Source organism: Mastomys coucha, unplaced genomic scaffold (genome assembly GCF_008632895.1).
Source record: "Mastomys coucha isolate ucsf_1 unplaced genomic scaffold, UCSF_Mcou_1 pScaffold14, whole genome shotgun sequence".
NCBI lineage: Eukaryota > Metazoa > Chordata > Mammalia > Rodentia > Muridae > Mastomys > Mastomys coucha.
Window position 1 is genome coordinate 62,656,399 of NW_022196896.1, and position 27,864 is coordinate 62,684,262.

Here is a 27,864-nt window from a genome sequence, read left to right on the forward strand (position 1 = left end):
GAAAATACAATGTTTTTCTATCAATCATTTAGCTGGAGGCAAAGGTATATTATTATTATTATTATTATTATTATTATTATTATTATTATTATTATTATTATGTGAAGGGACACACCATGGTGTGCATGTTAAGGCCAGAGAACAACTCTGTGGAGTTCTTTCTCTTCTTTGACTTCGACATGGCTCAGGGGACCCAACTCTGCCCTCAGGTATACTTACGAAGCATTTTATCCATTAAGCCATCTCACAGGCCCAGGTGGCAAAGTTTTTGAGGAAGTAAAATTCTATTTTGTTTTAGCATGTTAAGTTATCTCTTGTCCCTTCCTGTAGTCCAGGCTGGCCCCAGACTCTGGATCTTCTTACCTCCACCTTCCAGGTACTGAGACCACAGGTTCTCACCACCATGACCCACTCCACTTCTTTTTCGAACTAATAATTGAGGTAAACAAGAAAGTGGGACTAGTCACAAAGTAATTTGATTGAACTGAAGGTCACCGAGGCAGGTGAGTACATATGACAACCTGGAGCCGTCCCTCAGTGCCCGCTGTTGGGCTTAGACCAGAAGCTAAACTTTCAGCACAGACATACGTGTTCTATGGTGGGTGCTCACTCACTGAAATGGGCCTTCTGAGGATAGGTGCTCACTCACACACAGTGGGTCTTCTGAGGACATGTGCTCAATCACACAGTAGGCCTTCTGAGGACATGTGCTCAATCACACACAGTGGGCCTTCTGAGGATGGGTGCTCACACAGTAAGCCTTCGGAAGACAGGTGCTCACACAAATGGGCTTTCTGAGGACATGTGCTCATTCATACACAGTGGGCTTTTTGCGGATAGGTACTCACTCACACACAGCAGGCCTGAGGACAAGTGCTCACATACAGTGGGCCTTCTGAAGGCAGGTACTTGCACACAGTGGGCCTTCTGAGAACATGTTTTTACTCATGTATAGTGGGCCTTCTTCCTTTTTGACAGGGAGTTAGGCCTCAAGGACTAAGCCAGAAAACTTACTAGCAGATACTTAAGCATCTTCAGTAGTTCCTGGAAAACATAATTTACTCAAACTGTATTCAAATATAACAACTTTTTCTTATTATTTAAGGTATGCAGGGATCACCGTCGTGTATATTCATTAAAGCAAATTTTGGTAGCTGGAGAGATAGCTAGCAGTTAAGAGTACTGGCTGTTCTTAAAGTCATCTCTGGCCTCAGTGGGAACTTGCACTGTGTAGAGATACTCCCACACAGACAAATAAACACACAAGTAGTTTGAAATGAAAGGAAAATTCAGTAAGTGCAGAAAAGTAGGAAGAAAAAAATCTGCATTTCTATTGTTGTGAAATTACCGTGACTCAAAGCAACTTGGGGAAGGAAGGACTTATTTAATCTGTCTTGATCACTGAAGTCTGTCATCGAGGGAAGGCAAGGCAGGAACTCAAGCAGGGAAGGAACTGAAGCAGAGACCATGGAGGGACCCTGCTTACTGGTCTGCTTTCATATACAAGCCATGGCCCCCTTCCAAAGGATTGCATGGTCCATAGTGAGATAGGCCCCGCCTCCCCATGTCAATTATCAATAGAGAAAACTCCCCACAGACTTATCTGACGGAGATTTTTTTCTCATTTGAGGTTCCCTTCCCAGATGATCCTAGTTTGTGTCAAGTTGACAAAAATTAATCAGCACAACAGCTATAGTTCCATCAATGTAGGTGATCATAGGGCTGACCGATGACCTGCAGGCATCTCCCTTTGGTCTCCTTCCCATGGGGCAACACCCACCTCTCCTGTAGGTAATTTGAGGTTAGGCATTTCCTGGTAGAAGGGCAGATAAGGCAGATACACAAGTCCATCTTAAACCAGCCTTGGATATGCGTGTTATGAGGGTACATTTTTCTTTGAAGTGAAATATTAACGGAAATTTGTTTACTGTTTCAGGTATAAACATGAGGGAGGCACATGCATAAAGCTATAGGATGTATGGACCCACCAACTCAAAGATGGTCCAAAGGTACTTAACAGCCCATCAATTATCAATCAGGGTAAAGGGTCTACCTAATTTCTACCCAGGGAATCTGCTCTTACCCCTACTCAAACTCATAACACGATTGTTCCAAAAGGTCATGGGGGTCTTGAGTCTTATGCTTGCTCAGGCCATTCCCATTCTGGGGAGTGCATTCCATGCATTTTCTTTATAAATAAATGTACACTTTGACAACTTCTTTTATGTGTTTTGTCTAATTCATTGTTTGAGACACTAAGGGAAAAAACCATAATGAGATAGACAAGGCACTAACATTTAAATAGCTTTTTTTTTTTTTTGAAACAGGATCTCGTGAATTCCTAGACTGGCTTTGAGCTCACTAGGTAGCTAAAGATAACCTTAACTTTCTCCATATTTTCTACCACATCTTTCAAGTGCTGAGATTACAGTTGTGTAGCACCATGCTCCATGTTTTGTGTCTTTGAGATTGTGGCTCTTTAGCCCAGGCTGGCCTCAAACATTTTATCCTCCTGACTCAGTGTCCTCAGTTCTGAGATTACAGTCCTGTACTAATACCCCCGACTCCTTCCTCATTTATTTTTTTAAATCGTTATATTTTGTATTCTAAGCTATACCATTTCTATGTGAGTTATTGCTAAGACTTCGAGTTTTGCTCCTCACTAGCTGTTTTAGTTTTGACATCTCCATCTTTCTATTTTTAAGCATGCAGGTCTTCATTTCTGGCTCCGAGGGGTTCCAGGCTCAGCTTGCCTTTGGCTTGCCTCAGTCCCGCTGTCACGTATTTCTCTACGAAGCTCTGTGTTTAAAAGCCAAGATAAAGATACTTAGAACCACCTTTGAGTTGATAACAGCCTAGGTTAAGAACAACTCCTTGGCTTCGGCCTGCACCCGGGTGGCACCTGCCTCGCGCGCATGCGCGTGGCGCGAGGCGGTGACGCAGGACCTGGACTCCCGCGTCCAGCAGAGAAGCAGGAGCAGCCAGCGACCTTGCGCTCTCAGCCTGATCCCTGTCTGACGGCCTGAACATTTTCAGGTGACTGCCCCCCTGCGCCCGCGTGCGACCCCTTCTCGGGACATCCCCGGTCCGAGTACCCCGTCCGGCCCCGCTCATGCCCCTCCGTGGGTAACGCGCTTCGCCAACACCCCCCTCTCCAAGCCTGGCTCTGGGGAACTCTAACCTTGCTGCTGGTCGTGCCCACTTCCTCAGCCCCATGTCATCTTTCTTTTCCTCGGTGACCCTCCCTCCCGCAGCCCCTCTTCCTTCCCCCTTTCCCTAATGTTCCTCCCCCACCCCTTGCCCCGTTCCTTTTCCAGAGTGCCTCCGTTCTGACCCACACCCCTCCCTCATCCCTAATATCTGCTGTTCTAGGGGTACACCCCACCCCATCCCAGCTCCTACCTCTCCCAGTATCCATCCCCATTATATTATCCCAGCCTCTCTCTGCCTCTTCCCCACTTCCCCATCTCCTTAATCTGAATTGTATCCTCCCACTTCCCAATGTCTCCCATCCTGATTGTATCCTCTCCCACCCGCCCTCAGCTACTGCGTTCCCCTCCTTAGCGCCCTCCTAGCGTCCCCATCCTGATTGTATTCCCCTCCAGCTCCTGACTCCTCCCCTGTCGCTAGTGTCCCACATTCTGGTTGTATTCCCTCCTCCAAGTCTCTGCCCCTTCCCTACTTCCTGATTTCTCCTCCCAGCCCTTCATCGTCTTCCTTGGGGTCTTGTCTAGCCCAGCGCCCCTCCCCTTTCCCCTGGGTCCTTGCAGGGATTCCCCAGTGTTCTGTACCATAATCTTATCTTCTGACTCAGTGACCAGTCCTGTCTTGTACCCCTGCCCTTTCCTCTGGGTCTTTTCCGGGTTCCCCAAAAGCCCACTTCTTGATGTATTTTCCCCAGCCCTACGCATCCCTTCCCCAGTGTCCCCTGTCCTAATGGTATCTTCCATAGAGCCAGCTTAGTCCTGACCCTCCCTCCCCTTCTCCAACCACGTCGGGTGAAGTGGTGGGGGCTCTTCTGAGGATGGGACCATTCTGGCCTTTCTGATAGCTCCTGTGACTTCATATGGGATTGCTACTGCCTTACTAAGACCCCCGGGGCGTCCTTCTTCCAGGGGTTGCCCTGCTCTGGTGGGCCCTCCTGTTCCTCTTAACTTTCACTGTCTGTATTATAGTGCCTTTAGTTTTTGATGTTTGATTGTACAAGCCCTAACTCCTTTTGGTTACATTTTATTGTTATGCAATAACAGTAGTTAAGTGGAGACTTGGGGAGGCCAGGGGTTTTTATTTTGGGCAAGGCAGAATTTGTTGTGTCCAACTCTCAGGTGCAGAGTGGCTTACAAAGAGACTTCATAAAGGAGTGGAGTAATTCCCAGCGTTTTAGAAAGGTGGGAAGCTCACAGATTCCAGAGAGACTACGTGGCTCACTGAGAACATACTGACTAATTCCTCCAACCCCCCCACCCCCATGTGTGTTTCATTTGACTAGGATAGGCTGAAGCTACCCATGCAGGAAGTGACTTGTCCCACTTTACAGGAAGTGGTAGGGTGACAGCTGGGATTTATTGCCTACTTATTTAGGGCAATGAGTGTTAGCTGGAGTCTTGACCAAACATGGCTGGCGTCCACCAGCCTGTGCTATGGGTTTGCCTTCTGGAGTGAGGAAAGCTATGTAGCTGAGATCACTGTTACCTCTGGCTCCTTCCTTAGGATGCTTGGAGCGTTTTGTGGGCCCAGAAGTCTTGACTTTGGGTGCTCAGCAGGATATGATTAGGGCAGGTGGCTTGGGAAGAGATCCTCTAGCCTGGTAGGTGCTTGCCTGGGTTTGTGTGTGTGTGGGGTGTCTGTGGTGCTTATTCTCTGTGAGAGATTTCTCACTGATCTTCCGCAGGGCAGGAACCAAAGCTGGGTTATAGTGTTTTCCTGTGAGACACACAGAAGCTGTTCTTTAAATTAAGGATGTAAGCAAAATTTTTTTAAAAAGTAAATCTCCTGATAATAAAGACTGAATTTATGAAATCAGGTTCTCTCTCATTATGTCTGTCTGTCTGTCTGTCTTCCCCAACCCCTTTCTATCTCCTATGTCTCTAGCTGGAGCCTGAATCTTTAAGTTGTATGTAGTTCATCAGAGAGCCAATGATCTGAGAGGGAGGTGAGTTCGAACCTTTGAATGCCCTCCTGTAAGTCAACTGCAGCCAGAGGCATCACAGAGAAAGGGAAACAGAGGCAGCCTACCATGCCAGACACAGTCTTACCCCTCTTAATCCCTGAGGTCTGTGGTGTCTGTCACCTCTCCTTATTGCCCACACTGCCCCATTTCAGTCTCTCTGTTTAGCTTGGTTTGGACACTCTTAGGGATGCTGAGTCCTGTGTGTCTCCTGGACCAGGAATTAATTAACTCAGAGCCTCAAACCTTGACTAGGGTGGATGTACAGACTGCTGTCTGCAACATGGGTTACAAATGTGTCCTGTGTCCTTAAAATATAGAGTAGATGGAATATAGTGATCATATCTGCCCTTCCTGTCCTTTTTCATTCGCTATGGTCAGTAATGAGTCATATTTGTACGTACTGTATCATACGGGCGGTGGTGGCATCCTGCTGCTGCTGCTGCTGTGTGTAGGTAATGCTTAATACACCTTCATACCTGTAGGGGACTTTCCAGCATAAAGCAGTTTGCGACAGTAAGCAGTTAAACGCTGTTGAGATGGGTAAAGAAAAACCAGCCAAGGTTCCCCGAGGCCTGCAGGGCTCAGGAGCCAGGAGGCTAGAGAACTGGATCAGAGCTGAAGAAACACTTGGAGTGTTTTGTTTGTATACGAGAGACAGTTTTATAAAGTATCTAAACCTTTTTGTAAAATCTGAGCAGTTTCATTTTTTTTGTTTGTTTTGTTTTGTTTTTTAAACACATCCTATAAAAACAGCATATACCTTTGGCAGATTTGTTCTGTCCTGTCTCCTGTCGGAGTAGCTGCACAGAGATTTGCTCCTGTAGCACTAGTTAGAGATAGGGTGAAGAGGAGGCTGAGGGGTGGGTTCTCCTTGACTCCTGAGAGCTTGACCCAACGTGCTTTTAGCTTACATTCATATGTGGCTTTTTTCTTTCTTTCTTTCTTCCTTTCTTTCTTTCTTTCTTTCTTTCTTTCTTTCTTTCTTTCTTTCTTTCTTTCTTTCTTCTTTTCCAGCCTTCTCTTCTGCATTAGTGGATGCCAGGCAAATTAAAGAATTATTTGATTAGTGTCAGCAACTAACCCAAAACTTTACAGTACAAGCTGAGAAAGGAAAGATATAATTAGATTGATATTTCTTGCGCAGCCCAGGCTCAGGGGTAGCCACGTCCACAGTGGTCTGGGCCTTTCCGCATCAGTTATTAATCAAGAAAATGCCCTACAGGCTTGCCTATTAACAAATAGATGGGGTTTCTTTCTCAATGGTGGTTCCTCTTCCCATATAACTCTAAGCTTGTGTCAAGTTGGTGAAATAAAACAATAACAGCGTATACCAAAACCAAAAGGCCAACTCAGATGAAATTCATTTACTTTATTTTATTTTCTGATAATTCTTTTTGCTTTCAAATCAGAAGGGGGGTAATTTTAGTGACTGTATTATAGTGACTGAAAGTCAGGAAGCATGGTTATGGTCATACATTTTAAAACCTCATAAAGGCTAATGTTTTTAAGTATAGACTTTGGACTCAAAAGGCCTGGGTTCAAATCCTGGCTCAGTTGGTCACCTTGGGTAACTTACTTGAGGTTTCCAAGCCTTGTTTTTTAAACTATAAAATGAAAATATACTATCAACTTGACAAGATGTTGGGAAATTGGCTGAAATAATATACAAGTGTTTTTGGAGAGGGAACATGACAGAAATGTTCAACCCGAGGGAGCTATTTCTCCAGCAGGTTAAAGGGCGGGGAGAGTCATTGTTAAACAGATTCTGTGCTCATTAACACTGACTGTCACCTTGACAAGACCTAGGATGGCCTAGAACACAAACCTCTGAGCTTGCCTGTGATGGGTTTTCTGGATTGGGTTAACTGAGGTGGAAAAATCTATTCTAAAGGTGAGTGGCACCCTGCAATGGGCTGGGGTTCTGGACTGAATAAAAAGGAGAGACTGAACCTCATGAGTATCAGCATGCACCTCTCTCTGCTTCCTGATGCACGGTGACCAGGCGCTGCATGTCCTCACAGCTATGATGTCCCTATGGACGCATCCCCTCAGCCTGGGACCTGGGTAAACCCTTCCCTCAGCAAATGGCTGTGGTCAATTACTGTGCCAGAGCAGTTAGGAAAATAACTGATATACTCACCATGGGGGGTGGGAGGAGTACCCAGGGTACAAGAACGAATCTGGAAGAACAGAAATGGTACAATTTGCTCAGTTTCACATGCTCCATAGTTTATCCCTGCGCATCACTATCACTTGCTGTATTTGTCACTGTGTGTCACATTACAGGATCCAAATATAAGCAGAGTCTCACCAGGGGTCCATAGTTGAGAGACTTTGAAGTGTTAGAGAGACTTAGTTTTTAAAGAGAGCCTTTGAATATTTTAAGAAGTGTTGAACTTGTAAGTATTGACTTTCTTTTAGTGACTGTCGGACTTTTTAAAGTTGTGATGTTTTATATTCGCTGTTGGTATTAAAATGAGGCCTTGAGGACAAACAAGAAAGGGAAGTTTATTGTTTAATAGTTTTACATTTGTATGTCAAGTCAACAGGGAGCCAGTTGTGATGGTGTTTTTTTTTTTTTTTTGTAAACTTGACACAAGTTAGAAGAGAAAACTCAATTGAGAAAGTGCCTCTGTCAGATTTTCTGTAAATAATCTGAAGGTGATTATCTTGATTAATGATTGATGTGGGTCGTGCTACCCCTCTGCAAGTGGTCCTGGGTAGAGTAAGAAAGCAGGCTGACTCAGCCAGGAGGACCAAGTTGGCAAGCAGTGTCTGTCCCACCCCCCTCCCCTGCCATTGTCTCTGCTCTGGTTCCTGCCTCTAGTTCCTGTTTTGATGGTGAGAAGTCAGGAGAGGCCAAGAGTAAAGGTACAACTTCGGGTGCAGTAAGAGCCCAGGGGTTGAATGGGTCATGGAGAGAAATCATGTGGCTTGGTCAGAGTCTGGGAAGATGATGGCCTATGATGTGGAACTGTGTGTGAAATATCCCTTTCTACCCCAAGTTGTATTGATCACAGAGATAGAAATTTAAGTAAGTTAGGTTTAAACCTCAGCTAGGACAGTGCATTTGAAGATAATTTGGATGCCCCAGTGGGAAACCTAGCTCTCACCTCAAAGCATATGTGGTTTGTTCTTAGACAAATACACGTGACCACCACAGCCCCAGAACACAGATTCACTTTTCCCTGGATGACAAGTTCCAGTTGAACAAATAGAACAAAGTCTTAGGTCAGGGCACGTGGGTGCAACATCTGTTAGACAGCTCACCAGCTGGGGGTGGGGGAACAGGAATCTAGCTGTTTGCCAAGTCAATACAATACAAAGAATATAATTTTTTGAAAGAATGTTTGGTCAAATGCACAAGTGGGCAGTGAATGGGAGCTAAAGATAGCTCAAGGTAATTTGTCTGTGGATCTGGAACATTCCAACTTTCTACAGTAAGGGAGTTTTACTTAGTACACTAGCCATGTGGAATCTGTCACTTAATTCTGTGGGTTTGTTGTTGTTTTCATTCTGGAACAGCAGTTCACCATTCCATGTTTCTGTTTATTGAAACAATGTGTGTACATATGTTGAAAAGCCCAACATGACTTTAGGCCTTAGAGTAAAAGCACCAGTTTCTAGCCCCAACTCACTCTTCTGTCACTAAGGTCAGCCATTTTCACCTTTTTGATATAGTATTTGATACAGTCTTTACATATATGTATGTATCATACACACACATACACACACACACACACACACACACACACACACATATGATAACATTTCTGTTGATGTAGATGTGTGCTTTTGTTACTGAGATTGCGTTCTTGTGCTTTGGGAACTAACCCCCGGATGTGGAAAGAGCAGGATGTGGGAAGAGTTCTGAATTTGAGCCATGCTCCCCAGTGATCTTCTGCTCCCCGGGGAAACAGTCTTTAGCCTGCTCCCTGTGGCCTAGAACCCTCAGGTAGCTATTCCCTTTTCTCCCTAGAGGGCCCTTCTCTGTATTGACTGCATCCTCTCAGGTCTGAAGGGTGCCTTCTCGTTCTCAGCTCCAGGTTGGAAAGATCTGTTTGCCACAGTAGGTTTGTTCTCACTTTGATCAGATATCCTCTGCAGAGACTGGTATCCTGATCAGGACCCCCAAGACCAAGTTCTCAGCATCAAGGAGATCTGCTTGCTCCAGAGGGACAGAGGGTAGGAAACAAGAGACAAAGACAAGAGATAGAGAACAAGGGAGAACCTGAAGGGAACAAGGGAGGGAGAGCAGAGACATTTGTCATGAAATGGGACAAAGGACTGCCTCTGGGTAGAGGGGAGCCAGACCTGACACATAGGAAAATGGCGGTTTATAAAGGTGACGTGGGGAGCCCTGTGTTAGGATGAGTTGGTTAATTTTAATTGGCCATGTTACGTAGGTGAGCCAATGGGGGCTTTTGATTGTTGGTCTTAAGTGCTTTGACAGCTGGACCTTGGAAGTCAGTTCAGCCTCAGGAGGAGGAAGTGGACCAATAAGGGAATAGACTTTGGGGGCTAGCTTTAGGAATATAATCTAACAGTTTTTAGCAAGGCAGAGGGACTAAGGGAGAAGGGCAAGGCCTGCCGGAGCCATGCCCACTACACTGGAGCTGGCCAGAGTCACTTCATCTTTGTTAGATTATGGAAGCAGGGTCCTTGGAAGGCACACATGTCTTTTATTTCATTGGATAATAGTGGGTATGGAATTTAGGCTTAGAATCCATTTCCCTTATCACAGTGAAGCTTCATTGCCCCATAATTTCTAGCAATTTTTTTAAAAATAACATTTAAATCTTTTATTCTTTATTTTTATGTGTGTGGGTGCTTAGGATGTCTGCATTGCATGCACAAACTGCAGAGCACAGAGAAAGTATCCAATTCTCTGGGAATGGAGTTACAGATACATAGCTACCATGTGGGCGGTGGGGATCGAACCTGGGCCCTCTGGAAGAACAGCTAGTGTTCTTAACCTCTGAGCCATCTTTCCAGTCCCAGCTTCTTGCCTTGTTGATGAAGATGTCTTGGGCCTTGCAGATTGTTACTCCTTGGCACAACTCTTCAGTTTGTAGTTTTTCCTCTGTGCATCAAGGTTTCAGTCACCTATTTTACTAAGGATTTATCTATTTATTTTTGTGATAGCATCTCCCTACCTATCCCTGGCTGGCCTGGAATTCACTATATAGATAGAGTAATCCTCAAACTTCCAGAGATCCACCTGCCCATAGGTGGTAGAACCCTGGGATCAAAGGTACATGCCACCAGGCCCAACTAGTCTGAGTAGTTTAACAACAGCAACAACAGAACATGCACATGTGTGCGCAGCACCCATCGATCCAGAAGAGGATATAGGATTCCCTGGAATTGAAGTTGCGAGCGGTTGTGAGCAGGCAGGCATAGATGCTAGGAATTGAACTCGGCAAGACTGTGTACTCCCAACTGCCGCGCCTCCCTTCAGCCCCAATTTTAAAAGTTCTAGGGAATCTAGAAGCACGTTGTTCTGGGAAACATTATCTCACCACCACTTCTTTCTTCTTTCTCTGTGATTTTTTTTTTCCAAAATCATATAAGCAGGGTATCTATTTAATTTATTTATCACTTATGGATGCTGAAAGTTATATAACCTTTGTTTTTAGCAGAATTGTTTTTCCTTTTAAAACATATATTTAAGCCAGGCAGTGTGGCACATGACTTTAATCCCAGTACTCAGGAGGCAGAAGGAGGTAAATTTCTGAGTTTGAAGCCAGCCTGATTCTGGTCTATAGAGCAAGTTACAGAACAACTGTGGCTACACAAAGAAACCCTGTCTCAATCTTCCTCCAAAAAAATTGTTTAAAAAAAATTTTTTTTTTATTTAATTAGGGACAGAGAAGTTAAGAGCATGCTACTGCTCTTTCAGAAGACCTGAGTTTGATTCCCAGCATCCACACCAGGCAGCTCACAACCACCCAGAACTCTGGTTCCAGGGGATCTGAGGCCCTTTTCTGACCTTCTCAGGCATCTGCACACATGTGGCATACAGACACATACACAGAAATAAAAAATGAAGAAACCCTCTCTTGAAAAACCAAAAGAAATTGTTTTAAAATTTACTAATTTAAAACATTTTTATTTATTGAATGTGCACTGGCACACACATGTGTATACACATAAACCAGATTGCAGCTGGAGAGAGTGGTTCTGTCCTTCCACCATTTTTAGGTCCTGAAAATGAGAGTTGAACTCAGGTCACTAAGCTTGGCTTTAACCATCTCTTCAGCTTCTCCTTTTTCTTTCTGAGAAAAAGATACCACCACTACTTTCACCACCTCATCTTCTCCCTCTCTCCCTCCCTCCCTTCCCCCCTCCCTCCCTCTTCCCTTCCTCTCCCCTTTCTCTTCCTTCTTCACTCTCCTTCCTTTTTTTCTCTGGTTCTGGGGGATGATCCCCAGGCTGTACATGTTCCAGACAAATGCTCGGCCACTGAGCCATATCCCAGCCCTATTGCAGTTTTGGTTATTTTAACCCAGAGCTTTGGATGTTTTGAACATTCTGTTTTCCATTTTGGGGATTCAACATGTGTTATTTCTTTGTCAGCAATGATGCTGGTGTTTTTATGGGCTATGGCAGCGCTAACAAGATAGACTCAGCCACCAGTCCTCAATAGACCAATTAGACAGATGTTGGTGAAAGGCCACATACCCCTCCCCCAAGTCTGGCTTTCAGGGCTTGATGGGAAGTTTATATTTTTTTATTTTTATATTTACTTACCTTTGTTTTACATGTAGGGGTGTTTTGTGTGCTTGAACGCCTGTACAACTACATGCATATAGTGCCTTTAGAAGTCAGAAGAGCGTGTCGGGTGTCCTGTGACTGGATATGTTGTGAGCGCTTGCTCAGGTGTGTGCTGAGAGAGGAACCTGAGCTCTGCTCTTAATGGCTGAGCCATTTCTCCAGCTCCAAGGTTCAGATTTGAATAGAAGGTTAGGAAGTGTGCATAGCTCAGCAGTTCTGGTCCAGGGTTGCATCGTTGGCTCATCATTGGTTGCGCACCAGTCCGTCCTGCAGGGTGGTCTGACAAGCCAGACCTGAGGATATTCTCTTCTGGAAGACTTGCCTCCTCTGTGGCAGAACCAGGCTTCAGCTTTTCCCTTCCAGCTTGAGACTCCCGGGAAAATTCCATTTCTCCAGAGACCATTGTTCTCAAAGCTTTGTGGTCAGGAGTGGAGTTCAGGATGTGATTGGGGAGCCAAGTGGTCTGTAACTGTTTACTAAGGACCGCCCTGTGTGTACATTAAGTTGTTTACTCTGGGGTGGAGGGCCTGGTCTGTGCCACTTGCTGCTTTTGGCCTGGCGGCCAGAGGCCAGGGCAGGGTGCTGCTGATAGAAACCTAGTGGTTGTACATAGTATTACCTTGGGCACTGCCTCGGAGACCAGAAGACAGAAATGTTCTTTACTTCCTTATTCTACCCGGAGTCATGTGGCCTCACACCTCAGCTTCACTGCCTTGGGAATACACCCTGTGGCTGACTGTCCTCTCTGACCTGGGTGGAGAGCTGTAAGGGGTCACGGGGTGCTTCCATTGACAGGGCTTCTTCTGACCTTTCTGTAGACACTGTGTAAGTGAGAGCCTGCCTGACAAGCCCTGGCACAAATCCTTAGCTTGTGAACGAAAGGGTCAGATCCCCAGGGCTGTTTCCTTAGCAACTCAAGTTCAAGCTGCCTTCAAGCCCGCTCCTAGCTTTTCCAGTCCCAGGACTCAGAAGTCTGTCAGAAGTCTGGCCCTTTTGGTTGTGAGCCTAGCCTTTTGTCTTAACATGCAAACCTAACATGGTAAGTAGTAAATCCAACGTGCATCCCTATCAACGCGCTGCTTTCATCAGAGAGGCCTATAGGCACGTCTGTGGTAAGTCTGTGGATCTATAAGCATAGCATTGTCTTGCTTATGATTGTCATGGAGGGCCCAGCTCACTGTATGGGCTCCTGGGTTATGTAAGAAAGCAGGCAGCGCAAACACAAGAAGCAAGCCAGTAATTGCATTAGTATGAGGCTTCTGCTTCAGTTCTTGCCTCCAGGTCCCTGCCTTGCCTTTCTTCAATGGACTGTGATCCCAGATATGTAAGCCGAATAAGCCACTTCCTCACCAAGTTGCTTTTGGTCAGTGTTTTTAATCACAGTAGCAGAAAGCAAACTAAGATGCATTTTCTAGTGGTGCCACAGTCTAAACTTTTATGTTCAAGCACCATCCAGCCTTCGCTGGTTCAACTTTCTCTTTTTCTTTCTTTTTTAAAGATTTATTTATTTATTTATTTATTTATTTATTTATTTATTTAATGTATGTGAGTACACTGTAGCTGTCTTCAGACACACCAGAAGAGGACATCAGATCCCATTATAGATGGTTGTAAGCCACCAGGTGCTTGATGGGATTTGAACTCAGGACCTCTGGAAGAGCAGTCAGTGATCTCAACCACTGAGCCATCTCTCAGCCCCTGGTTTGACTTTCAGTCCTCCTGCTTCAGCCTTCACTGGGATTATAGTCCTGTGTCACTACCTACTTTGGTGCTGGGAATCAAGCAGAGGTCTTCTGCAAGAGCAGTCAGTGCTCTTAACTGCTGAGCCATCTCTCAGGCCTCATTCTAGTGAGTGTGTCTGTGTGTGTGCCTGCGAGTGTACAGCTCGTGAGAGTTGGTTCTTCCCTTTTATCATTTAGGTTCCTGAGCCTTGAACTCCGTTCCTCGGGCTTGGCGGTCAGTGTCTTTGTTTAACCACTATGTCATCTGGCTGGCCCCAGCTTTGTATTTTAACAGTAAGGCCTCTTAACTCTAGCCATCTCACTCACAAGAAGCGCCAGGTCCTTTTAGAGAGAACACTGGCATTAAAGATACATCTGGGCCCTGAGGGATAAGTGAGAATTTTCTGCATTCAATTGAAGGCTGACAGGATGTTCCTGTATCAGAAGCGGCTCGGGTCATTGGGAGGATTATTGTTCCGGAAGGTTCTACAGTGAAGTCTTTTTTTTCCCCCCTATTTATTTTTCAGTTTTGCTCGTTTATGTGTAAATGTGATGTGTATGTTGCGTGTGTGTGGCCCATGCATGTGTGTGACATGGGGTATCTTCTTGATGTCTCTCTGCCTTCTCCATTGAGGCTGAGGGTCTCTTCCCTGAAGCAGAGTGTGCTGGCTTGACTAGTCTAGTTAGTCATCTTACTCTAGAGATCCTATTTCCGCCTCCCTTGCTGGGCTTGCTGTGGGCCACCATGCCCAAATGGTATTTATATGGTTGGTAGGTATCCAAATTCTGGACCTCATGCTTACATGGTAAATCTTGCTGGGCCCTCCCCCTAGCCAGGGGTCCCAGTTTCTTTATTCTGTAACACTTTGATACATTGCATGTATCAGACACATTCCTGTGTCTTTAGCTATGTAAGCTTCTGTCTAACTCCTTCTTGAATCTGGAGACTACTCAATGAGTGAATACATACCTAGAAGGTAGATGAAACACACATTAATCTTTGTCTTTAGTTGTGGGTCCACATTCTGCCCTGCCACTGGACACAGCCATTGGGGAGGCAAAATGTGGGGAGCTTGACTGCACTTAGCCCAATGCTGCCCGCTGCTGTGGGGGACTCAGACCCGCTCTACCTTACCAATTTCCTGGCAAGGTCCACTGTCCCACATTTAATGACTAGGATGAGGCTGGATACACAGTCAGTGCTCTGAGACTAGTTACTGATTTCATTTAGTAACTGTTGGGACCTCTATTGGGAGAATGTTTCAAACTGTTAGTCGCTGGGAACCTCATTCAGTGTTGTTTAAAATACCAACCTCTGGGTTTGCTTAGGAGACAGCCCTGGATTAGAGTGCTGTATTAGCTTCTTTCCTTGCTGCTATGGACCAAGTGCCTACTGACCAAATGCTGTGGACCAAATGCCGGCTTAGGGGAGGAAGGGCTTACCTTGGCTTCCAGTTTGGGCGATACAGATACAGCCCTTCGTGACAGGAAGGCTGAGCATTGCATCTGTAGTCAGGAAGCAGATAGGTAAATGATGGTATCCCGCTCACTTTCTTACTCATTCTGCGTCCCCAGCCTGCAGGATGATGCTGCCCACATGTAGGATGGGCTGTCCCACTTTAGTTCATCTAATCTGCAAATTCTCTCAGACATCCCTAGAGGTCTTCAGGCAGGTGATTCTAGGTCCCATCAAGGCGATCGGCCATTGGGATTAACCGCATCACAGATGGGTTTCAGGATTAGCCCAGTTGGTACGTGCAGCTGTCTTCAGGGTCAGCTGCCTTTGAGCTTCCCCTGTTCCCATCACAAGATGGCAGCCAGCAGTGGAGGGTATGTATGTCTCTGTTCACAATCTCTGGGGAAAAAAGATGGAGGCTGGTTTTCTGGAGTCAGTTTGTGAGATTGTGTGCCTGCATTGAAAAAGAGAGATGAAGAGATCCGACCACAGCCCCCAACTCCCACCAGTCTGTCTTCTGGGTCCCAACGTGAAGGTTAGGTGTAAGTAGAGGACCAGGCATATGTGTAGCTTTCCTGGTCAAAGAGTGGTCTCACCCGGCACTGACCCCATCTCAGGGTGATCTGATGAGCTGTCAGACTGTGGAGATGCTCTTTCCAGAATGCTTCCCCTTCTCGCGTCAGCCTTTCCTTTCCAGAATGAGATTCCTGGGAAAAATCTCAGTCCTCATGATGTCTTGTTTCACAGTCTGATAGCCAAAGGGAGGGACTCCCAGTCTTTTGGGAATCTCTTTACTCTGCCAGGCCTTCTATGTTGCAACACTTCTACCTGGCTAGGCAGTAGAGTTTGCCAGGCCGATGGGGAAAACTGCTAACTTCGCATTTGAATCTTGTCCTCTGAGTTGAGAAGAAACCGGTTGTTTTCTTTAATTTTATATCTAATTTAAATTTTAACTTACAGATTGATTGATGATTGACTGATGATTGGTTGTGTATGTGCGCACACATGCCCTGACATGCATGCCAACCAAGGCCAGAGGACAACCTGTGGGAGTTGGTTTTCTCTTTCCACCCTCTGTGTCTCAGAGATCATACTCTTGACTTTCAGACTTTGCCGAAGGCCCCTTTACCTACTGAGCTGTATTCTTGACCCAGACTGGGTACCTTATGAGTTTATTCTTGTCTTATGGCTGTGTGTGTGAGTGTAGGTGTGACATCATTGCTGCCATCTGCTAATGGCCTTCCTCGTCTGTCATTACTCTTTTGACACTCCCAACCCCATACAGGAGTCCTCCTTTATTTTTAGAGCTATGCCTATTATTACTGTGGAGGGGCGCACTTGTGCTACGGTGCACATGTGGAACTCAGAGGATAACTCGTGGGAGTCAGTTTTCCTCCAGCATGTGAGTGCTAGGAATTAAACTCACAGTGTCTGGCCTACTGGCAGGTGCCTTTACCTGTTAGGCAACCACACTGGTCCAAGGCAGTTTTTAGTTTTTGTTTTCATTTTATCTGTATGGGTATTTTGTCTTGTGTGTATTTTAAGTGTAGCATGTGCATGCGGTGGTTGTGGAGGAGAGAAGAGGGGATCAGATCCCCTGAAACTGGAGTTCCAGGTAGTTGTAAACTGCCATATAGGCAGGCGCCGGGAACAACACCAGGCTCTCTGGGAGAACAGGAAGTGCCGAGCCATCTGTTTTTATGGAATTAAATCTCTCAGTGGTTTTCTTGAAGACCCAAGGTTTTCAGCCTTGAACTAGTTACTCATCTGATACCAGTGAGGAATGACCAGACATGTGAGTCTGTGGAACATATCAGCGCTGGGCTGAGGCAGCTGGACTCTAGGTTTCTAGGGTGTGACGTGAGAAGCCTCAAATCCTTAGCAGAGTCGAGTGTCAGTATTTCTGGAGCTGCCCTGAGTCTATTGGGACTCAGGAGGTGGGAGGAAGGGTAGGTGGTGTAGACCTGTGGTGTAGACCTGTGGAGGAGGCTTTGAGAAATGTCTAGTGTGAGGTCCTGTGTCTTTTGGTTGTTCCTCAGCTCACACAGCGGAGAGGGGAGGGGAGGGAGTGACATGAACCAGATGAACCATTTTTTTTTTTTTTTTGCCTGACTCTTTTTCCTGAACCTGTCTGCTCTTCCTCCTGCAGCTGAAGAGATGGCATTCGTGAAGAGCGGATGGTTACTTCGACAGAGTGAGTAGAAACACCTGAGAACCCTAAAACAGATCACGTTTGCAAACAGTCACGTCTGGTTAACGCTCTTGCCAGGCATCTCCTCTGGGAATCATTAGAGCTCTGTGACAGTGCTCATGGAAACATGGCGCTGATAGGAACCAGGAAGCAAGGAGGGCCCTACTCCCCTCCCCTTCTTCTATGCTTTATGACTAATGGTTGACTTGGGGTTGCTGGGTCTCAGCAAGCTTGGCTTCTTGGTCTCTGGCCTCTGTGTGTGGGAAATGACATGTCCTATCTGGGGCCCGAGAAGGATCTATGGGGAGACCTGCCTTGGTGGGTGCACGAGCTTAGCACATCTTTGTCTCCAGAGGAAACTCCTCCGTCCTTGAGCTTGAGGTCCAGTCTCCTGGACATGGCTGCCGTGAACCAGCTGTTTCCTAGGCTGCCCCTCGAGTAATGGGCTGGCAAGCAGGGAGAGCCTGCCACTTCTTCCCCCACCCAGAGCTATGCTGTGCTCCCTAGGTCTGTGGGTAGTCTTAGCCTAGAGCGAGTAATACTGGCCTTACCTGGTGTCTCAGAGGGTAGCCCCACACCTCGAGGGCTACCTCCTCTTTGAGTTTTGTGCCCCCAAACTCCTGTGGATAGGGGTGATGGGGCTCCTTGCTCAGACCCAAGGACAAGTCCTTTGCCAGGCTGGCTTCTGGTGTTCTCCTTAGGCATTGTCATGGTCTTAGAAAGTGAGATTTTTTTTTAAGTTCTTATTATTTTATTTAAGTTATTATTGTCAGTATCGTGGGTTTTTTTGTTTTTTGTTTTTTTTCCAAGACAGGGTTCTCTGTATAGCTCTGGCTATCCTAGAACTCACTCTATAGACCAGGCTGGCCTCAAACTCAGAAATCCACCTGCTTCTGCCTCCCAAGTGCTGGGATTAAAGGCATGAGCCACCACTGCCCAGCTGTCAGTATCAGTTTTTTTTACATATGTTTTTCCCTGTCTGATGGAATGTTGCAAGGCCCCATCTTGTGTAGGCCTTTTGCAGGTATCCACAGCTGGGGAGCTCACGAGTATAGTGGCCATATTGTATCCAGATGGCAGGCCTCTTCTCTGCCCTCTGGTTTTTACATGTGGTCCTCTCCCACTCTCCCTTGATGCTCCCTTGGAGGGGTACAGTCTTTCTTGGCAGCCTTCCGGTACCAGTACAGTTAAAGTGGGAGTGGCCAGGCCCTGTCTGTTTCCACTGCCAGCTCAGTGGATTGCTTCCATTGATTCTGTGCTGGTAGATGCTTCCTTCTGTGCCTGCTGCACACTAGGGACAGCCTTTGTCATTCTAACCCAAAGCCAACTCTCTCTCTCTCTGCCCCCAGGCACCATTCTGAAACGCTGGAAAAAGAATTGGTTCGACCTGTGGTCGGACGGCCACCTGATCTACTACGATGACCAGACTCGGCAGAGTGTAGAGGATAAGGTCCACATGCCCGTGGACTGCATCAATATCCGCACGGGGCATGAGTGTCGGGGTAAGCTGTGCCCAGGACTGCCACCCTACCTTCCTTAATGCATCTGCTCATCTGCTTTCACTGGCAAACTGGACTCTGTCCAGGCAGGGCAGGAACAGTGGGGCTTAGACGTTCACATCCTGAACGTCACGATAGATAGATCTCTCCCCGCCCCCTTCCCCACACTGGAGTTAGGTGGGCCCCAGGCTGTTTCCCATGCAGTGACATACAGCCTTGATCTTCACTTCTCTCAGTTGTTAGGTCTAAGAATGCATAAGGAGGAAAAACAAAACAAATAGACAAAAAGCCAAGCTACCGATTACTCCTCTCTTCTGCTTGTTTCTCCTAGACATCCAGCCTCCGGATGGGAAGTCCAGAGACTGTCTACTGCAGATCGTTTGCCGAGACGGGAAGACCATCAGTCTCTGTGCAGAGAGCACAGACGATTGCCTGTGAGTGCTGATCTTATTATGTGTTTAATTGACAGAGTGGAGTGTTTTCTGCTCTAATTTCCCTTTGTTAGAGCGGGAGGAGAGCCTCCCTCCAGGCTGGGGCTCTGGGAGAAATGCAACAGGGGCTTTTCTTGGATCTAATTTCTTTCTTTTGTGTGTGTGTGTGTGTATGTGTGTGTGTGTGTGTGTGTGTGTACATACGTGTGCCGTGGCAAGGGTGGAGGTCAGAAGACAATATTTGCATTGGTCCTTGCCTTGCACCTTGTTTTTGAGACAGGGTCTTACTGACTTACTATATTTTCCCATGACGTCCCAGAGATTCTCCTCCTGTCTCTACTCCTCATCTCTCCATAGGAACACTGCATTATAAACCCTAGTGCTATACACCTGACCTTTCTTTTCCATGAAGTCTGGGGATTCAAACTCAGGTCCTTATGTTTTCATGACTGATGCTTTTACCCACTGAGCCATTTCCCCAGTCCCCTTGATTTCTGATTTCTGTCCCTTCTGCTCGAGCAGCAGTGTGATGGTTTGAATAAGAACAGTCCTCATAAGCTCATATATTTAAATGCTTAATCCTCAGGGAGTGGTACTATTTGAAAAGGATCACGAGGTGTGGCCTTGTTGGAAGGACGTGGTACTGGGGGGTGAGCTTTGAGGTCTCAAAGCAAGTGCCAAGCCAGAGTCTCTCTGCCTGTGGACAAAGATGGAGGTCTCAGCTACTCCCTGTATCTGCCTGCATGCTGCCATGCTCCCTGCACGATGATAATAGACTAAACCTCTAAAGCTGAGAGAGAGAGAGAGAGAGAGAGAGAGAGAGAGAGAGACAGATACACACACACACACACACAGACAGACAGACACAGAGAGAGAGAGAGAAAGAGAAAGAGAGACAGAGAGAGAGAGAGAGAGAGAGAGAGAGAGAAAGAGAGGGAGAGAGAGAGAGAAATTTTCACTGTGTAACCCTAGTGGGCCTAGAACTCACTATGTAGACTTCAAACTCAGCAGCAATTCATTTATCTCTGCATCCCTAGTGTTGGTATTAAAGGCATGTGCCACAATGTTTGAATAAGCTTTTAAAAAAATTTTATTTAGGATTTATTTTTTAATTTTTTATTAAGATTAAAAAGTGTGTGTGTGTGTATATGTGTGTGTGTGCGCGCGCGCACGTGTGTGCGTGCGTGCACACATATGCAGGTACCTTTAGAGGCCAGAAGCCAGTGTCAAAATCCCCTGGAACCAGAGTTACAAATGGTGGCAATCTAGCCAATCTGTGTCTGGCAATCAAATTCTTGTTATTTGCATGAACACTCTTTAATCTCTGTGCTATCAGTGACTCTTAAATGGTATATACTGGTAGAGATGTGACTTCCCTCCAGACTGCTGGAGAAGCAACTGAATGTCAGACTAATATGCTCCTTTTATAAAATCGAACTGCACTGCCACTGAGCAGTTTAAGCCGACACAAACCAGACCCTGACTTTGCTCCAGGCATTTAGCTAATTGCTTTTGGAGATGCTGCTTAATCCGTACCATGTCTGACAATGCTCCAGGTACCAGAAATTGGGACGCAGATAGGTTAAGTAATACCTATTGGTTATTTTATGCTCCTGAAATAAATTATTAGAAGCTTAGTGACTTCCAAAGTTCACTCTTATTACTCTGTTCCAGTTCCCCCAGGTGGAAGGAGAAAATGATTCCTAAAAGCTGCCCTCTGACCTCCACATGTGTGCTGTGGTTCACAAAATAATGATTTCAAATCCAAATCATTGTATGTGTGTGTGTGCGCGCATGCATACACACACACACACACATACACACACAAATTATAATAAAAGTACTGAAGGAAAAAGGAAGACTAAGGTCTGACAATGGGCAGAAAGTCTGACTGCTTATTCTGTTAATCAGAAACATAACCGAAATAAGATGACAGACAGTGCAGAATATATTGGAAACCCAGTGTCTAAGTCTGTTCTGGCACCACAGACTATGTAACTAAAGCCAGAGCTGGAGCCTTGGGGCCCTGGAGGTCAGAAGTAAGATCAGCTCCTCTGCCAGCCACTCCCTGGGTCTGTGGGAGCCTTGCTTGCTTCCTCTCATCTTGCTCGTACCATGCATATTGGACAGAGGACTGTAAAGTTTGACCCCGCTTTCATTTGATTTCATGTGCAAAACCCCTATTTCTTGGTGAGCCACACTTATCGGTGCCGAGAACCCTAACTTCTAAGTATAATCCATGATTAGAGAGACCTCTGAGGAAATATGGGGAAATGAATCTGGATTGTCTCTTCCAACCATCAAGTGAAAAGAAAGGGAGTATTTGTTTACCTATTTGTCTATTTGTCTGTCTATCTATCTATTATCTATCTATCTATCTATCTATCTATCTATCTATCTATCTATCTATCTACCTATTGAGACAGATGCATCCTTTGGCTGAGCGGTTCATTGGGAATCATCATAAAGAAGGGACTAAACCACCAACCAAAGAGTACACATGGGGGGACTCATGGCTCCAGCTGCATATGTATAGCAGAGGATGGCCTAGTCGGTCATCAACGGGAGAAGAGGCCCGTGGTCCTGTGAAGGTTCTATGCCCCAGTGTAGGGGAATGCCAGGGCCAGGAAGCATGAGAGGGTGGGTTGGTGAGCAGGGGCGGGTGGGGGGTGGGGAGGGAACAGGGTTTGTTTTGTTTTGTTTTGTTTTGTTTTCTGGAGGGGAAACCGGGAAAGGAGATATCATTTGAAATGTAAATAAAGAAAATATCTAATAAAAAAAAGAGAAGTGTACAGAAGCAGCAGGCCATGTTGGAGTTCAAAAACAAAAAGGGGCACAGAGGTAACATGGCTCCATGTTTTTCAGTGATAAAAATGTTGCCTGTTTGCTGGCTAGTTTTATTGCAACTTGACACAAGCTTGACACTGGAGAGGAGAGGGCCTCAATGGAGAAAATGTCTCCATAAGATTGGGTTGCAGGCAAGCCTGTAGGGCACTTTCTTATTCAGTGATTGATGTTGGAGGTCCCAGACCAGTTTGGGTGAGGCCATTCCCGGGCTGGTGGTTCTGGAATCTGTAAGAAAGAAGGCTGAGCAAGCCATGGAGAGCAGGCTAGGAAGCAGCACCCCTCCATGGTCTCTGCATTGGCTCCTGCCTCCAGGTTCCTGCCGTGCTTGAGTTTCTACCCCACCTGCTTTGGATAATGAACTGTTATACGGAAGTGTTTCCCAAGTTGCTTTTGGTCATGGAGTTGTATCCCAGCAGTACTAATTCTGTCTAAGACAGTTGGCAATCAAAATCTCTTCATATCACGGGAACATGGTATAGCCATTAAAAGTAAAGCAGGGGTTGAGTGTGTTGGCATGTCCCTGAATCCCCATACTCTGTAGGCTGGGGTGGGAGGATCTTGTATTTGGGGTCAGCCTGGACTACATAGTAGGTTTCAAGCCAGTATTGGCTGCTGATGGGACAAGTTACAGAACATTGCACTATTTTCCCCAGTGACAGTGTTTCTCTGTGTAGCCCTGGCTGTCCTGCATCTTGCTCTGTAGACCAGGCTAACCTCAAACTTAGAGATTTACCTGCCTCTGCCTTCCGAGTCCTGGATTAAAGGCATGTGCTACCACTGCCTGACTACATTTTACATTTATTAAAGAGATGAGAACCCTGAACTGTATATATTATATTTTAAATTGCATATATTGTAAATCTGTTCTTTAAATATACATGTCTTCTCAGTTGATGTCTTGACCAAGAGATGATTTGGTGGTATTAGGGTAAGGCTGAAGTTTTGTTTTATTTTGTTTATTTTGGTATGGGTGGGTTGGTATGAGACAGGGTCTTAATCTAGAACACAGGTTGGCCTCAAGCTCATGGTAGTCCTGTTTAAGCCTCCTAAATGCTGGGATTATGGGCTAGCTGTGCCTCTTTATACAGAGGCCTTTCTAGGGATGCTGAGGCTTGTCTCAATTTAAGAATTGTAGGAATGTTGGATTACATCAGAGTACCCTGTTTTTCTTTTTCTCCAGGGCATGGAAGTTTACACTGCAGGATTCCAGAACGAACACAGTAAGTTGCCCATGGTTGTTCCAGCCCTTTTTGTACATCCTGGGTCTGTGTAGCAAACTGGAGAACAGGAGGCAGGAAGAGGCAGATGGAAGAGACAGGGTAGGGGCTCTCCTGTCCACACAGATTCTTGAGCAGAGCAGGGCAGGGTCCCTCTCATTGACAATGATCATGCCAGATATGATAAGAGGCACCTATTGTGGTCACCTATGGACTCATATGCTTGAGCACTTGGTTCCCAGCTGTTGGAATAGTTTAGGGAAATTACAGAACCTTTAGGTGGAGCCTCACTGGAAGACAGTGTGTCACCATGGGTCACTGAGGATTTGTCTTGAGCCTAACTTGACTTCTATTCAGTCCTGATCCTGGATATAATATGACCATCTCCCTCCTGTCCCTCCTGCTCCTTCTACCTTGCTTTCTCTCCCCACTCCCCACCCCCGCCTGCTGCCATGCCTCCCCTGTCCACTGCCAGGCCTTCTCTGCTTGCTGCCATGCCTCCTTTGCCCGCTGCCACGCCTCCTCTGCCCGCTGCCATGCCTTCCCTACCCACTGCCATGCCTCCTCTGCCCGCTGCCACGCCTTCCCTGCCTGCTGCCACGCCTCCTTTGTCTGCTGCCACGCCTTCCCTGCCCTGCCCACTGCCATGCCTTCTCTGCCTGCTGCCACGCCTTTCCTGCCCACTGCCACGCCTCCTTTGTCTGCTGCCGCGCCTTCCCTGCCCTGCCCACTGCCACGCCTTCTCTGCCTGCTGCCACGCCTTTCCTGCCCACTGCCACGCCTTCCTTGCCTGCTGCCACGCCTCCTTTGTCTGCTGCCACGCCTACTCTGCCCGCTGCCACGCCTTCCTTGCCCGCTGCCACTCCTCTGCCCACTGCCACGCCTTCCCTGCCCTGCCCACTGCCACACCTTCTCTGCCTGCTGCCACGCCTTTCCTGCCCACTGCCACGCCTTCCTTGCCTGCTGCCATGCCTCCTTTGTCTGCTGCCACGCCTACTCTGCCCGCTGCCACGCCTTCCCTGCCCGCTGCCACTCCTCTGCCCACTGCCACGCCTTCCCTGCCCACTGCCACGCCTTCCCTGGCCACTGCCACACCTCCTTTGTCAGCTGCCATGCCTTCCCTGCCCGCTGCCAGGCCTCCTCCACCTGCTGCCTTGCCTCTTCCACCATGATGTGCTAGAATTGTAAACTAGAACAAACTCTTTTTTCTCCAAGTTTCTCCCATCAGGATATTTTGTCAGAGTAGTGAGAAAGTAACTAAGACAGCACCCCCCTCAGCCAGGTGTGGCAGTTCCAGTGTTACCCGGTGGTGTTCATCTTCCTCCGATTTCCGGTACCTTGAATTCTGCTCTATTTTGAAGTAAAAGTTCAAAGAAAACCATGGTGCCCACTTCATTCATAAGATCTCCAGGCATGATGACTTTAATCCCAGCAATCTGGAGGCCAAAGTAGATCGCTGTGAGTTCAAAGCCAGCCAGGTCTACAAAGCAAGTACAACACAACCAGGGCTTTTACACAGGCAAACCCCGTCTCCGAAAACAAAAACGAAAACAAACAACTCCCCCAAAACAAACAAACAAAAAGACCTCAACCTCAAAAAACTAAGACCTTCTTGTCCTTGTCCATTTCCCTAATACTCATTCTGACTGTAGGAGATAGAGAAATTCTAAATCCTGTTGTATCCCTGGCAGTGCCTCCTCGTGCCCAAGACCTTTGTGGTGGGCATTTTCTTTCTTAGGTGGGGCTCTATTTTTTCCAATATAATTATAGAAAAAAAATTAGAAAAGTAGATAAGGCTTACAGAAGAATTTGTGCCAGTGGGCAATAAAGTCAGAAGCTCAGGGTCCACAGCTTTTGTTGGCCAGAGATGCTTTTCCTCAGAGTTCACTCCACACCCCTTTCTTTCACGAACAGCCCTGTCCCGGAAATTAGTATCAGTGATCCATGAAGCTATCAATGTCCCAGTGCAATTCTGTGTGTGGATTTTTTTTTTTTTAAGTTGTTATATTTTTCCTTTTTACCGGGGCATAGGTTTTGAACTACAGAAGGACTTATAAGGGTGGTTGGTAATGCTTGGTCTAAAAGGCATTGGCGGCCATAGGGGCGCCTCGGGCACCCTCTCGGGCTAGGAGTGCTCCCCGCTGGCTTGGGGCTTAGCTAGGACTGGCTGCTGAACTTGGAGGGTGTCTTAGTAGACTGGAGACTGTTCCTGGACTGTCCTTTGCTGAGTAAATGTGTGGTTGGTCCTAGCTCTCTTGTTTCCTACAGGCTTACGTTGGCTCAGCAATCCTGTCTGAAGAGACTGCAGTGGCCGCGTCGCCGCCTCCTTACGCAGCCTATGCTACACCGACCCCTGAGGTAGGGAGGTCTGAGCAGAGAGCATACGAATGAGGAAAGCCTGGGTTCTCTGCTGCTTTTCCATTTCTGTTGGTCTCTTTTCTTCTATTTATGGTTGAAGTTTTGATCTTAATCTTGTCAGTCTCTAAATCCTCCTTTTTTTTAAATCACAGAGTATTCCTCTTTGCTTAGATGAAATAAAGCAACTCTGGGAGCTGGTGATGTGGCTCAGTGGATGTAGTGTTTGCCTAGCAAGCTGGAGGTTTGGGTTCCCAGGACTGCATAAACTAGGGGTATGGGGTGGGGTGGCAAGACACATCTGGACTCTCAGTGGTTAGGATGTAGAGGCGGGGCAATTAGGAGATCTAGATTGTTCTTGGCTACACAGGAGGCCAGCTTAATCTAGAGAGCCTATCTCAAATTAAACCAAAAACCTAATATATATATATATGTGTGTGTGTGTGTGTGTGTGTATTTGTGAGTGTGTGTGTAAAATTTGTTGTTATAGAGATTAAACTCGAGGCTGGCTTCACACATGTTAGGCAAGTTCTTTTTTTTTTTGGTTTTTCAAGACAGAGTTTCTCTGTGTAGCCCTGGCTGTCCTGGAACTCACTCTGTAGACCAGACTGTAGGCCTCAAACTCAGAAATCTACCTGTCTCTGCCTCCCAAATGCTGGGCTGGGATTAAAGGCGTGCGCCACCACTGCCCGGCTGCTAGGCAAGTTCTTTAACACTGATGTATCTCACCCACTGTTTATAAATTTATTAATTAGGGTATATATATATATATATATATATGTATATATATATATATATATACACATACACACATACACACACATACATGTGTTAGCATTGTATATGTGTGTGTATGTTTGTGTGTGTGTGTGTGTGTATGTATGTACACGTAGTACCTACATCTATAGCTCACAGGTAGAGGGCAGAGGGCAACTTGAGAGTTGGTTCTCTCCTTCCATTCTGTGAGTCCTGCAGATTAAACTCAGGCTACCAGGCTTGGCGGTAAGCACCTTTATCCAATGAGCCATCTGGCCAGCCCTGAATCCGTTTATCTGTGTTAACTGCGAAACCTTCCGAGGTTTCTGACAAAGCTGCCATAAGCCAGTGCATCATGTTTAGAGAAGTCTTGCTTGCTGCTCTGAGCCTCGTGGCCTTCTCCGTTTGTCTCTTTGCTTTTATTCTTGGCTTTCTTTATTTTGTTTTATTTTTGTCTTTTGTCAACACTTTACAGATTTCAGCATAGTAATTCAGTACATATTTGTTGGATTTATAAATATTCCATTATTTTCAAATGGTTGTATATAACTGTCTACTTTTAAAAGATAGACTTTATTTTGTGTGTATGAGTGTTTTGCCTGCAGGTATCTGTGAGCATGACATGCATGCAGTGCTCCCTGAGGCCAGAAGAGAGCACCAGATCCCCTGCAACTTGAGTTAAGGGCAGCTGTGAGCTGTCCTGTGGGTGCTAGAAACTCTTGATCACTTTCTCTCAACTTTCCACGCTCTGGGATTACAAGTGTGCAGCACCACATCCTGGCTAGTTCCAGAATTTGTATTGTTTGTATATTAATATATAATATGCATCATACTGATTTTTTTCTTATAATTTTTTTATTTTGGGTAGAGGTTTTATTTATTTTTTCATTTAAGTATGTTCATTTCCTAATTGCTAACTGAAAGATTTTTTTTTTTTTTTTTTTTTTTTTTTTTTTTTTTTTTTTTTTTTTTTTTTTGGTTTTTCGAGACAGGGTTTCTCTGAGTAGCCCTGGCTGTCCTGGAACTCACTTTGTAGACCAGGCTGGCCTCGAACTCAGAAATCCACCTGCCTCTGCCTTCCAAGTGCTGGGATTAAAGGCGTGCGCCACCACCGCCCGGCTTAACTGAAAGATTTTTATAATAATTACTTTAAAATCCTTTCTAGAGGGCCAGGTGTGATGGTGCACACCTTTAATCCCAGCAATCAGGAGGCAGAATCAGGTAGATCACCATGAGTTTGAGGCCAGCCTGGTCTACAGTTCGAGTTCCAGGACTACACAGAGAAAACCTGTCTCAAAAAAAATTCTTTCGAGAGCTGAGTGTGGTGGTGCACACCTTTAAACTTAGTACTTAGAAGGCAGAAGCATGTGGATCTTTGTGAGTTTGAGGTTAGCCTTGCCTACATAGAGAGTTCTAGACCAACTAGTAGACTGTGGCAGAAAAA

General features: G+C 46.1%; 2 protein-coding genes across 2 annotated transcripts in view; both read left to right on the forward strand.

Annotated features, from left to right (window-relative positions):
- The first annotated feature begins 2,907 nt into the window (after positions 1-2,907).
- Positions 2,908-27,864, forward strand: part of Plekhb2 (pleckstrin homology domain containing B2) — a 32,406-nt gene continuing 7,449 nt past the window's right edge. The window contains exons 1-6 of the mRNA XM_031367142.1: positions 2,908-3,036; positions 17,274-17,318; positions 18,665-18,817; positions 19,146-19,248; positions 23,273-23,312; positions 25,578-25,667. Of these exons, the coding sequence (XP_031223002.1) occupies positions 17,282-17,318; positions 18,665-18,817; positions 19,146-19,248; positions 23,273-23,312; positions 25,578-25,667 (423 nt within the window). The 5' untranslated portion in view covers positions 2,908-3,036; positions 17,274-17,281. The remainder of the gene's footprint in view (positions 3,037-17,273; positions 17,319-18,664; positions 18,818-19,145; positions 19,249-23,272; positions 23,313-25,577; positions 25,668-27,864) is intronic.
- LOC116088288 (proline-rich protein 36-like) lies at positions 23,329-25,546 on the forward strand. The gene has a single exon (XM_031367141.1). It carries the CDS (start codon positions 23,762-23,764, stop codon positions 24,479-24,481), a length of 720 nt encoding a protein of 239 aa, XP_031223001.1. The 5' UTR covers positions 23,329-23,761; the 3' UTR covers positions 24,482-25,546.